The following is a 13839-nucleotide window of genomic DNA, read 5'->3' as shown; positions in this document are numbered from 1 at the left end:
ATTCCTGGGGCTCCAGCTTTCCAAACCCAGAGAGAGCACCTACATTGTGCATGTAGGGAAGTTACGATGAATACGTGCCTGCCGACGATCACTAATGCTCTGAATTTCAAAGGAAAGCAGGAATAACCAATACAACCAGACCAACAGGTTGAATCAGACACTGTTTAACGCAGGTCACCTCAGTGCAAGTCATTCTAAAGTTAGAGAGACACACAGTAATCTGAAGTGAATTGCCTAATAGGAATTGGGGAGACCAAACGCAGATTGGGTGACCGCTTTGCGGAACACCTCCGTTCAGTCCGTAAGGATGACCCCGAGCTTCCGGTTGCCTGTCATTTTAATTCACTGCTCCACTCCCACTCAGACCTCACCGCCCTAGGCCTCTTGCATTGTTCCACGGAAGCTCAACGTAAGCTCGAGGAACAGCACCTCATCTTCCGATTAGGCACTTTACAGCCTTCCGGACTCGATATCGAGTTCAACAATTTCAGATCATAACCTCGGCCCCTATTACATTTTACTTATATTTTTTATCCACACCTTTGTTTTGGCCCTTTCCCCCCCCTTTCTTTTTTTCTCTCTCCCACATGGCAGCTGTCTCCCATTCTGCCAGCGCATTTCACACCTAATCTAGAGCCGTCTTTTGTCTCCACTAGTCCTATCACCATCTCCTCTCGTTTTGAATACCTCTTAATGTCTCTTCACTTCTCTTTTGTTCTCTCCCAGCCTGGCCTCTTAATCTATTTCATTTCTGTGCTTTTTCAGTCTTGACAAAGGATTTTCACCCAAAACGTTGTCTCTATTTTCTCTCCACGGATGTTGCCTGGCCTGCTGAGTTTTTCCAGCATTTTCTGTTGTTATGCCTAATAGGCCTACCCATGACTGAGTTTATCAAACCATGCATTCACTTATAAATGATAGAATATTAAACATGTGCAAAATTAGGTCAGCAGATCTCAATGCCAGCATATTAGCCGAGTCCTGAACTCATTGCCAAAAATACAGAAAAGTTTACCTGCAAGTTGCCTGTTACTCAGTTTCTTCCAGTTTTAAATTAACAGCTTTCAGTCGCATACTGAGAAAATAAACCTCTAAGCAGAAGTACAAGGTTTATTTTAAAGCCATCCGTTGAACTAAGCAACTGTCCACATGCCATGGGTAAGGCCAACATGAGCCCCTTTAAGGCTTTTTCTAGTCAGAAGCAACTGTGCTCTCCATACCCATAACTTGAAAATTACAGCCAGATCCAATCCTTTTCGACAACAGGCAGCAATGTAACATAAGCAACAAAGTTTGGGAGCAACCGATTAACAGCGAGGTTGAAAGCTACATGTGCCAAAATTAACATTAAACTAGGCTGAACAAAGATTCTGTTTGACTTGACCCACTCCGCAACACGTCAGGGCTGCCATTGTGGTATCCCAACAGCTGGGATACCGTACCATGTACTTATTGCAGCTCCACAGTAACCCGTATTGTTATTTATAAAATAAAGCAATGTATAAAGTTGTAAAATGCTGTGTGTAAAGATTCCAACAGTACCTGAAGTTTAAAGAAATTTAGTTGTGGCAAAATTAAAGCATTCTCTTTTAAAAAAATTAATGGGGCAGTAATTCCTCCCCAAACGTGTGAGTACGGAAGGGGTACTCACGCGTCTGGCCGGAGGAAATGCCGGTTTTCAGCATGCACAGCGCATGCACTGAAAACTGGCATTTCCTCTCCTCTAACCCAAGAGGTGAAGAGGCTAGCGCGTGCGCTGTAGGGGGCAACACGTGCGTCTTGGATTTCCTCTGTTTTGGGGGATTTGCGCATGTGTAAAGGCCTCCGGTCTTTACGCTTGTAAAAAGCACACGTAAGTATTTATTTTTACAGGTAAATGGTGTTTTAGTGCAATTTAGAATTTTTTTTCCCCACAGGTTTATTATTTTAAAGAATCTACAATAAGGTAAGTTTAGTTTTAGACCCTTTTTATTAAAAATTTATTTTTTTCAAAAAAAATTGTTTAAATTATTTTTTTAAACTTATTTATACTTAATTTAATGATTGGGATGTTTTTTAAATTTTTATTTAAAGTTTAAATAGTGTTTTGGGCCCCCGTAGTTTTCATGAGTTTGACAGTTCTTACTCTCAAACTCATGAATGAACCTTCCCCTCCCCTGATTGGTTGTACAGTGCTCACCTGATCCCAGCCAGCACATCGCACTAACTACACCACTGGGTCAGGTAAGCACTGTGCGCTGACATCTGAACCGGGCCTGTGACAGGAAATGCAAGCAGGCCCGGGCTTCAGATGTCAGCGCGCAGGGTGAGTGCAGATCGGGGGCTGGCACGCGCGGCAAGCCCCCGACACCAAGTTCTGGGCCAATGTCTTACAAAGTGTGCATTACAATTTAACAATATACAGAAACAAAAACAAAAACCAAGGAACCCAGTGAGACCCAGGCAAACCAATCTTCAGTAACATGGACGGCAATTTCATTTAAAGAATTTGGAATACTACACCCAAGTTCGGCAAGCTACCCTTCTTCCTTCAGGAGTTTTTGCTTAGCCAGGAGGAGAGCGGATACACTTGCTTAGAGTCGAGGGAAAGAACTAGTCTAGTACAGTTTGCTCTGGAGTTAACTTCAAATATTTGGTGATGAAAGAGGCTTGCGTAGTGACACAAGTTGAAAGCTAGAGAGGTGGGAAGAATGCGCGTGTTCATGATGCCTCACTAAGCCCCGGATTTCAGCTGTACCACTGCAGAGAAGTGGCAAACTTCAGCAGTGTCAACAAACTCTCTCAATTACCAACACTTGTTGAGCCAGTAACTGAGCTCAAAGCTGCAGTCACAATAATGCATGGAATTCTTTTAACTGATTTCTTAATGAGCTGGAGGTTTAAGAAACTCAATGGTCGCTCATTCTTAGCAGCAAACTGAAGCAGCATGAACAGAAATACACACATCAGTTTGTCTCCCATTTACTCAATGTACTCAGGTCAAATCAGATTAACCAAAGGGAAGGGGGGTTCGTTTGTTTTGGAAAATTAATAAAAGATTGACACACAAACAAATTTGAGGTGTTTAAACAAACAACCAGCTTTAATTCCCCATGCACTATCCCAACTGGAATCAAAACTAGTAGACAAGGGTAATGCAGTGGATGTCATATACATAGACTTTCAAAGGGCCTTCGATAAGGTAGTACATTGTAGACGCCAATGTTCCCTGTCCATTCAAATCTTAGCGCATGCTTGGTTATTCCCATTGAAAAGCCGGTGAACGGCCTGCGCGGGACCTCCAGACTGCTGCATGGCCACGCAGCTTAACGGGACCATTGGTAGACTCGTGACTAATGTCAGAGCAAGTGGAGTCAGGGGACAAGTAGCATAATGGATAGCAAGCTGGCTACAAAACAGAAATCAGAGAGTAGGAGTTAAAGGTAGTTACTCAGACTAGAGGGAAGTGGTGTTCCACAGGGACCTGTGTTGGGACCACTGTTGTTTACCATTTACATAAATGATTTGCACTCTGCAATCAGAAATACAATTTCAAAATTTGCAGATGGCACCAAATTGGGGGTAAAGTTAATACAGAGGAATACTGCAACAAAAAACAAGACGACGACATTAACAAACTTGCAGAATGAGCATGTGAATAGCCAATGAATCTTAATGGCCCAGAAATTCGGGTCTCCACGGGCGAGTACGCACGGGGTACTCACGTGTGGGCCTGATGGAAGTGTCGGTTTCCTGCATGCGCGGGAAACCGGCACATCCGTTCCTCTGAACGAAGGGGTTCAGAGGTCGAACGCGTGCGCGGGGGAGTCTGCGCGTGCGCTTTGAACTTACGTTTTTTTTTTTACAGGTTTCTCCGGGAGGGTAAGTCTTTAGAATTTAGAAATGTAAAAAGCAGGCGTAAAGCAAGGTAAGTGGTCATTTTTTCCACAGGTTTATTATTTTTAAATACTTTAAAGCAAGGTAAGTTTATTTTTTAGCCCCGTTAGAATATAAAATTATTTTTTTCAAAAATTTAAATTATTGTTTAAAATAGTTATTTAATGTAATTTATAGTTTATTTAAAAAGTGTGATGTTTAAAAAAAATTATTTGAAGGTTTACTGCTATTTTGGGGCCGTAGTATTTATAAGTCTTGACAGGTCTTCCTGTCAAGACTTATGAATGGGCTTTTCCCTCCTCCGATTGGCTGCCCATGGCCCACGTGATCCCAGGGGACGTATCGAACTAACTGCGCCCCTGGGACACGCAAGCACTGCGCGCCGGCAGCTGGGCCAGGCCCCGGATTGGAATCCCATGGGGCCCACAGCTCAACTGCTGGCGCGCAAGGTAAGTGCAGGTCGGGGGCAAGTGCAAGCCCCCGACCCGAATTTCTGCGCCGTTATAGGTAAGTGTGAGGTGGTGCATTTTGGTAAGAGGAATAAACAGGCCTTGGAAAATAGAAGTCTAAATGGGGTACAGGTGCAAAGGGATTGAAGGGTATAGATTCACAAATTATTAAAAGTAGCAACGCAGGTTAACAAAGCCATAAAAGTGCAAATAAAGCACAGGGGTTCATTTCTAGATGAATAGAATTCACAAGCAGAGAAGTTATGTTCAAGCTTATATAGAAGCTTGATTAGACCATACTTAAAGAGTACTGTGCACAGTTCAGGTCTCATCGGAACAGGAGGAGGCCATTCAGCCCCTTGAGCCTGTTCCACCATTCAATGAGATTATGCCTGATCTGTATCCTAACGTCATCGACCTGCCTTGGCTCCATATCGCTTAATGCCCTTAGCTAGCAAAAATCTATCGATCTCCGGTTTTAACTTTTTAATTGAGCTAGCATTTACTGCTTTTTGTGGGAGAGAGTTCCACACTTGGTGTGAAGGAGTGTTTCCGAGCTTCTCTCCTGAATGGCCTGGCTCTGGTTTTAAGGTTCTGTCTCCCTGCCCTAGACTTACCACCAGTGGAAAAAGCTTCTCTCTATCTACTCTATCAATTCCTTTCAAAATCCTAAAAACAGCAATCAAATCACCCCTTCGCCTTCTATATTCCAGGGAATACAAGCCTCGTAAAGGTAACCTCTCCTAATTTAACCCTTGGAGCCCTGGTAACATTCTGGTGAATCTGTGCTGTACTCCTTCCCAGGGCAATATATCCTTCCTAAGGTGTGGTGCCCACAACTACATACCGCTGTAGCAAAACGTCCTGCCCTTTATACTCTAGCCTTATTATAAAGGCTAACATTTCATTAGACTTTTTGATTTTTTTTGGACCCGACGACAACATTTTAGTGACCTGTGTACGTGGACCCCGAAATCTCTTTGGACCTCCACTGTTCCTAGCTTTTCACCATTTCCAAAAATACTCCGATCTATCCTTTTTTGGTCCAAACTGGATGACCTCGCACTTACCTGCATTGAAATCCATCTGCCAGAGTTTTGCCTATATTACAACAAGGATATGGAAGCATTGGAGAAGTGGAAATTTCTTTTACACGGATGATACCTGAACTGAGGGGGTGCAATTATGAAGAAAGACTGAACAGGCTGGGGCTCTTTTCTTTAGAAAAAAGAAAACTGAGCGGTGATAGCCGTCGTTAAGATTATGAAGGGGATCGATAGGGTAGACTTATAGAGAAGAGGTTTCTACTTGTGGGGGAATCCAAAACTGTGGGTCATAAATATAAGATAATCACTAATAAATCCAATAAGATATTCATGAGAAACTTCTTTACTCAGAGTGGAGAGAAGGTGGAGCTGGCAGCCACATGGAGTGGTTGGGGGGATTAGAATCGATGTATTTAAGGGGAAGCTAGATAAGTACATGAGGGAGAAAGGAATAGGAGGGCATGTTGATAGGGTGAGATGAAGCTGGGCGGAATGGCCTATTTCTGTGCTGCACATTCTATAATTCTATGTAAACTGTTCCAGTTCCCCAAGACACTTTATATGGGGGCGGAGAGGAAGTAGATTTTGAGAGATCCACTTGGCCTGTGGTCATGAGGTAGCGGTCAGTTGTGTAATGCTCAAGTACAAAATCTGAATGGTTTTTGATACCTTTAGTGTGTCCAACTCCTGCAGTTCCTTGTACACAGAGGGTGTGACAATAGCACCTGATAGCACAGCTGGAGGCGAGGGATTGTTCTCACATTCATTCAGCTGCCGCGACAATTTTATAATCACTTCGTCTTTGGCTTGGATGGTTTCTCTGAACATGTTAAGTTGGTCACTCAGCCCGGTGATTTTATCTTGAAATGCTTTCACTTCCTCCTCCATGTGGTCTTTCTGCTGGTTAATGTGATCGAGCTGGTTGTTCAGGGCCTGTATCTGGTGGTCTTTCTGATACAAAAGCTGCACCGTTGCTTGATCTATAGAAGCACAAGCAGTGTTCAGCGAGCACTTATCCTGCTGGGAATACTTCAACGTCTGCTGTAACAGTCGCACCAGCTCCTTTAAAAAAGGAATCAAATGTTAGACAGTAAATACCGGTGTTAAACCCTCCTCCATTTTGATGCAATAGTGATAAATTAACAGAGACATTTCTACCAGCCTCTATACTGATGGATCGTCACCAGGTCTGCTGATACTGAATTCATATTGAAGTGCCCACTACCACCATTTTTCCAAGAGCACAAACTTCAGTCAAAAAACACCTATTTAGATAAAGATCGGAGGCACTTAGCATTAAGGTTCAAATTTGTGTGCGGCCAATATTTAATGTACAGTCATTTAAAACTGAATCAGAGCCTACTAGTGTCAGAAGCCACGTCATTTTGCTGGGAAATGCAATCTCAAGGCATTAAACACCAAGGTATTTGAATTGCTTGTAATTTAAATCAAATATACATAGCTAATTGGATCCCTCGAATATAGAATCACAGAACAGTACAACACAGAAGGAGGCCATTCGGCCCATCGAGTCTGCGCCGGCTCTTTCGAAGAGCAATCCAGTCAGTCCCACTCTCCCGCTCTTTCCCCATATCCCTGCAATTTGTTCTCCTTCGAGTATTTATCCAATTCCCTTTTGAAGCTACTATTGAATCTGTGTCCACCGCCCTATCAGGCAGTGCATTCAAAATCCTAACCACTCGCTGCGTAATAAAGCTTTTTCTTTATGTCGCCTCTGGTTCTTTTGCAAATCACCATATATCAGTGCCCTCTAGTTATCGACTTATCAGCCATGTTAGCCGTGGCTCAGTGGGCAGCACCCTCGCCTTGAATCAGAAGGTTGTGGGTTCAAGTCTCACTCCAGAGACTTGAGCATAAAATCTAGGCTGACACTCCAGTACTGAGGGAGTGCTGCACTGTCAGAATCGCCGTCTTTTGGATGAGACATTAAACCGAGGCCCCGTCTGCTCTCTTGGGTGGACCTAAAAGAAATCCCATGGCACTACTTTGAAGAGGAGCAGGGGAGTTCTCCCCGGTGTCCTGGCCAATATTTATCCCGCAATCAACATCACAAAAACCGTCATTATCACATTGCTGTTTGTGGGACCTTGCTGTGCGCAAATTGGCTGCCGAATTTCCTACATTACAACAGCGACTACACTTCAAAAGTACTTCATTGGCTGTAATATTGAAAATTAAAATCAAGCACAGTGGGGATATTTGATATTGTCTATTATGACAAAGCTATATATTTAAAATTAATATAGTACTCGATTAATAACCGACAAAAATGTTTGCACATCTGGGAGCATTAGTTTTAACCTGTACAAAGAGGCTGAACTGTAATATTGTCCACCTTTTCAAATTGACAGTCAATCCTGGTCTCTCCTCTCTCCTCCCCCCCCCCCCCCCCCCCAGGGTAACAGTCAGTCCTGGTCTACCCTCCCCCCCCCAGGGTAACAGTCAGTCCTGGTCTACCTCTCCCAGGGTAACAGTCAGTCCTGGTCTACCCACCACCCCCCCCAAACCCCCAGGGTAACAGTCAGTCCTGGTCTACCCCCCCCGGCCAGGGTAACAGTCAGTCCTGGTCTAACCCCACCCCCCAGGGTAACAGTCAGTCCTGGTCTACCCCCCCCCCCCCCGGGTAACAGTCAGTCCTGGTCTACCCCCCCCCCCAGGGTAACAGTCAGTCCTGGTCTACCCCCCCCCCCAGGGTAACAGTCAGTCCTGGTCTAGCCCCCCCCCCCCCAGGGTAACAGTCAGTCCTGGTCTACCCCCCCCCACCAGGGTAACAGTCAGTCCTGGTCTACCCCCCACCCCCCCCAGGGTAACAGTAACAGTCAGTCCTGGTCTACCCCCACCCCCCCAGGGTAACAGTCAGTCCTGGTCTACCCCCCACCCCCCCCAGGGTAACAGTAACAGTCAGTCCTGGTCTACCCCCCCCCCCCAGGGTAACAGTCAGTCCTGGTCTAGCCCCCCCCCCCCAGGGTAACAGTCAGTCCTGGTCTACCCCCCCCCACCAGGGTAACAGTCAGTCCTGGTCTACCCCCCACCCCCCCCAGGGTAACAGTAACAGTCAGTCCTGGTCTACCCCCACCCCCCCAGGGTAACAGTCAGTCCTGGTCTACCCCCCACCCCCCCCAGGGTAACAGTAACAGTCAGTCCTGGTCTACCCCCCACCCCCCCCAGGGTAACAGTCAGTCCTGGTCTACCCACCACCCCCCCCCCCCCCCCCCGTTCTGATCAAGAGCTTTTGGGATAAAATTGCACCATCAAAGTAACAAGACATTGAAGAGACATTTTTGAGAAATACATGAATTGCTGACTTCACTGAAGTAATGGAATGATATTAATTATGTCTCACTACTTCCATCTGGCTTGCTCAGTTACAACAGTTACCACACGTGAGTCAGAGCACCTGTGATCTATAAAAGGATTGTGTATCATATAACAAACTGTCAAAATGTAATGGCCCGGAATTTGCGGCGAGTAATAACAGGGAACGAACAACGTGAACAAAAAATGTTCGCTGTCATTACCCTCTGAAACTGACCACAACTTCAGGATTTAGTGCATGCGCGCCCTAACGTGGAAATCCCAAAATCACAGTCATTCACTGCTCCAACACCGGCTGCACTGTGTTCCCCCGCCCTCCCCCTCCTCCTCCTCCTCCTCCTCCTCCTCCGACAGAGCCGGCAATCGGCGTAATCAGGGAAACCGATGAAAACTTCGGCTTTTCTGCGGTAATATCGGTTAAATACCCCATTAAATGTTAGAGCCAGCGCACGGAGTACTAAACAAACGTTATGGCCCTGAAAAACTAATTTTAATTTTGTGAAGTGTAAAATGTATCCATTTTAATAAAAATTAAAATTTAAGAAACTTTATAAAAAAAAAATTAAAAAAAAGTTTGTTCATCTTTATTTCAGGTTTCCTTGTTCCCCATATAAGAGCCCCAATCTTTGTTTTGCTCTCTATAACATTTTTAAAAAGCTAGAATCAAATGAGCGTACTCACTTCCTGGTTTCTGTGAGTATTTTACACTGTGATTCATAAAATCATGGAATCACTGAATGGTTACAGCACGGAAGGCGACCATTCGACCTGTGCCGGCTCTCTGCAAGAGCACCTCAGCTAGCCCCACTCACCCGCCCTTTCCCCGTAGCCCAGCATATATTTTTCTTTCAGGTGCTTATCCTACTCCCTTTTGAAAGCCGTGATTGAATCTGCCCCCACCACCCTTTCAGGCCATGCATTCACTGCGTAAAAAAGATTTTTCTTTTGTCGCCTTTGGTTTTTTTGCCAATCACCTTAAATCTGTGTCCTCTGGTACTCCACTCTTCTGCCAATGGGAACAGTTTCTCTCTCTCTACTCTGTCTCGACCCCTCATGATTTTGAACACCTCTATCAAATCTCCTCTCAATCTTCTCTGCTCCAAGGAGAACAACCCCAGCTTCTCCAGTCTATCAACATAACTGAAGTCCCTCATCCTGGAATCATTTTCGTAAATCTTTTCTGCACCCTCTCGAAGGCCTTCACATCCTTCCTAAAGTGCGGTGCCCAGAATTGGATTGGCTGCTTAGACTGCTTGTTGACGTCACAGCAGCTTGCGCTATGGAATTAAACGATGCTAATTTCAAGTGCACGTCAGAAAAGCCGAACTTCTTGCCACAGAGATTGCGAGATCTTTGTGGGAAGCTTACTTCGGGGCCAGCGGCCAACGCCTTTGCTTTGCCGCTGACCGCAAATTACGGGCCATGTTTTCAATGCATCAAAGGCAGATTTAAAAGAGCACGCTGCTCATACAGCTGATGACCCAAAAGTTGGTCAGAATAAACTGAGCTAATTAATGCTGCATGGTATCACTCTAATGCCCCTCTGCCCACCACCCAAACCTACTCTGGCAGATTGTCCTGTAACAATGATCAAGTATCCTGGATTATTACAGAGATAAACCATGAAATATACTCCTAAATTCACAGAAAAATGATTTAAGATTCTATCTAGGCTTCATCAACTCTTGAACACCAACGCCCCTCCGGAACCTTCTTCCCCTTCACTTTCCTCTGACCCCCCTTCTCCCAATCTCACCCCCTGCCGTGTTTTCACTATCCCCTCTGACCTTCCCCTCTCTGACCCCAAACGATCAGCCCTCAGCAAAGGCCTGAGCTTCATCCCCTTACGCCCCCACCTCAATGAATTTCGACCTCGGCACGATGTTGAGCTCTTTTTCCGCCGCCTTCGCCTCAGTGCCCACTTCTTTGGCTAGGAGTCTTCCCCCCGCACGGCTGACCCTTTCTCCCGCTTGCAGAATTCCCGTTCTACCTGGACCCCTCCCCCTGGCCTCTTGCCCTCTCTAGATCTTTTCATTGCTAACTGCCGCCGTGACATCGGCCGTCTCCATTTCTCTGCTCCCCTCACTCACTCCAACCTACCTCCCTCTGAACTTGCAGCACTCCATTCTCTTAGATCCAACCCTGACATTGTCATTAAACCCGCTGACAAGGGTGGTGCTGTTGTTGTTTGGCGAACCGACCTCTACCTAGTGGAAGCTGAACGGCAACTCTCCGACACCTCCTCCTACCTCCACCTGGACCATGACCCCACTACCGAACATCAAACCACCGTTTCCAAGACGGTCACTGACCTCATCTCCTCTGGAGATCTTCCCCCCCACGGCCACCAACCTCATAGTCCCCCAACCCCGCACAGCCCGCTTCTACCTCCTTCCCAAGGTCCACAAACAGGACTGCCCTGGTAGACCCATCGTTTCAGCCTGTTCTTGCCCCACGGAACTTATCTCGACTCTATCTTTGCTCCCCTTGTCCAGTCTCTTCCCACCTACATCTGCGACTCTTCTGACGCACGCTGCCACTTTAACAGTTTCCAGTTTCCTGGTCCCAACCGTCTCCTTTTCACTATGGACGTCCAATCCCTCTACACCTCCATCCCCCACCAGGATGGCCTGAGGGCGCTCCGCTTCTTCCTTGAACAGAGGCCCGACCAGTCCCCATCCACCACCACCCTCCTCCGCCTGGCTGAACTTGTTCTCACATTGAACAACTTCTCCTTTAACTCCACTCATTTCCTCCAAATTAAATGTGTTGCTATGGGTAGCCGCATGGGTCCTAGCTATGCCTGCCTTTTCGTGGGATATGTTCTTTGTTCCAGTCCTACTCGGGTCCCCTCCCTCACCTCTTTTTCCGATACATTGATGACTGTATCGGTGCCGTTTCCTGCTCTCGCCCCGCACTAGACAATTTCATTCACTTTGCCTCCAATTTCCACCCTTCCCTCACCTTCACATGGTCCATCTCCGACTCTTCCCTTCCCTTCCTCTACTTCTCCGTCTCCATCGCTGGGATAGGTTATTGACCAACATTCACTACAAGCCCACTGACTCCCACAGCTACCTGGACTACACTTCCTCCCACCCCGCCTCCTGTAAGGACTCTATTCCATTCTCCCAGTTTCTCCGTCTCTGCCGCATCTGCTCCGACGATGCCACCTTCTACACCAGTGCTTCTGACATGTCTTCCTTTTTCCTCAACCGAGGATTCCCCTCTACCGCGGTTGACACTGCCCTCGACCGTGTCCATTCTATCTCCGGCACTTCAGCCCTCACCCCTGGCCCTCCCTCCCGGAACCACGATAGGGTTCCCCTTGTCCTCACCTTTCACCCCACCAGCCTCCACATTCAATGGATCATCCTCTGCCATTTCCGCCACCTCCAACGTGATCCCACCACCAAACGCATCTTCCCCACCCCTCTCCTTTCAGCATTCCGTAGGGACCGCTCCCTCCCTGACACCCTAGTCCACTCCTCTATCACCCCTTCCCCTTCGCCCGGCACCTTCCCGTGCAAGCGCAGGAGATGTAACACCTGCCCATATACCTCCCCCCTTCCCACTGTCCAGGGCCCCAAACACCCCTTCCAGGTGAAACAGCGATTTACTTGTACTTCTTGCAATCTAGTATACTGTATTCGCTGCTCACGATGTGGTCTCCTCTACATTGGGGAGACCAAACGCAGATTGGGTGACCGCTTTGCGGAACACCTCCGTTCAGTCCGTAAGGGTGACCCCGAGCTTCCGGTCGCCTGTCACTTTAATTCACCGCCCCATTCCCACTCAAACCTCACCGTCCTCGGCCTCTTGCATTGTTCCACGGAAGCTCAGCGTAAGCTCGAGGAACAACACCTCAGCTTCCGATTAGGCACTTTACAGCCTTCCGGACTCAATATCGAGTTCAACAATTTCAGATCATAACCTCGGCCCCCATTATAGTTTTATATTTTTATCCACACTTTTGGTTTGTGCCTTTTCCTTTTCTCTCTCTCCCACATGGCAGCTGTCTCTCACTCTGCCAGTGCATTTCACACTCCATCTCGAGCCATTGTCTGTTTCTTTACCTGTCCTATTACCATCTCGTCTCACCTTGAATATCTCTTAATGTCTCTTCTTTCATCCCCTCCCCCATTTCCCAGCCCCCAAACTGCCTTTTGTTTCATTTCCTGCCTTTTTTCTCAGTCCTGACGAAGGGTTTCGACCCGAAACATTGACTCGGTTTCTCTCTCCACGGATGTTGCCTGGCCTGCTGAGTTTTTCCAGCATTTTCTGTTGTTATTTAAGATTCTATCTTTCATTTCTACATCTGAATGATGTACTTCAGCAACTAAAGTTAGGTTACCCAGTGAAAGTTACCAGGGAGAACCTGATCATCTTTTTAGAACTGAAATTGACATCTGGATTTAGTGTTGATTAATGATGGTCTGGAAAACAGCTGGCTTTAAATTAAGGAATTACCAGTGTTAGGATATCCAAGAGCTCCTCCAACAAGACCAAAAAGGGATTGCCAATTAAAGTACACTTCGATCACAAATGATGTACTGCAGCTGTCAGTGGGCCGATCACATGCTGCTGTATTCTGGATTAGGACACAGCAAGAATGGAGATTCTTTTGGCCATCTACGCAGGTACGATGATTGGGAAACAACAAAATCTCGGCCTGGAGTTTCCTCCACATTTGCGGCCAGAGACGCACTTTATCAGCTCGCACTTCCAGCAAATAAATTCAAGTTGAAAGGTGCAGAAACATGTCTAACTGACGGTGTACACGGCGAGATGCCCCACCCCAGCACGACCGGCTGAGATTCTATATTTGAGCAATCGCTATAATAATGAGTTTAGCAGCTCATGGTTATTTGAGCCTATTAAAAATGAGACGCAATGAGATCAAATTACTCTCCCCCGCTCCCCGAGAATGCAATTCCGAGGAGTTTGCAGAAGTAATAAGGCAGCACTAATGGGCGACTTCAATTATGCATAGATTGACTGGGATAAAACTAATGGTGGTAATCAAAATCACAATGTATTCAGGACTGTTTATCGAAGTCAAAATGTTACAAGCCCAACAAGGAAAGCCGCAGTACTCCAGCTGGTTCTGGGACAAGTAACCTGAAGGCAGA

The 13839-nt window shown here is 46.5% G+C and overlaps 1 protein-coding gene across 1 annotated transcript in view; it reads right to left on the bottom strand.

Moving 5' to 3' along the window:
- The window catches only part of tbc1d2b (TBC1 domain family, member 2B), a 106514-nt gene that overhangs the window by 39721 nt on the left and 52954 nt on the right, over window positions 1–13839 (bottom strand). Inside the window, exon 5 of the mRNA XM_085972038.1 lies at window positions 6041–6433. Within this exon, the coding sequence (XP_085828164.1) occupies window positions 6041–6433 (393 nt within the window). The remainder of the gene's footprint in view (window positions 1–6040; window positions 6434–13839) is intronic.

Source organism: Somniosus microcephalus, chromosome 32 (genome assembly GCF_052327205.1).
Source record: "Somniosus microcephalus isolate GS21.2 chromosome 32, FLI_Smic_1.0, whole genome shotgun sequence".
NCBI classification, from domain to species: Eukaryota; Metazoa; Chordata; class Chondrichthyes; order Squaliformes; family Somniosidae; genus Somniosus; species Somniosus microcephalus.
This window is presented reverse-complemented; position numbering and strand designations above follow the sequence as displayed.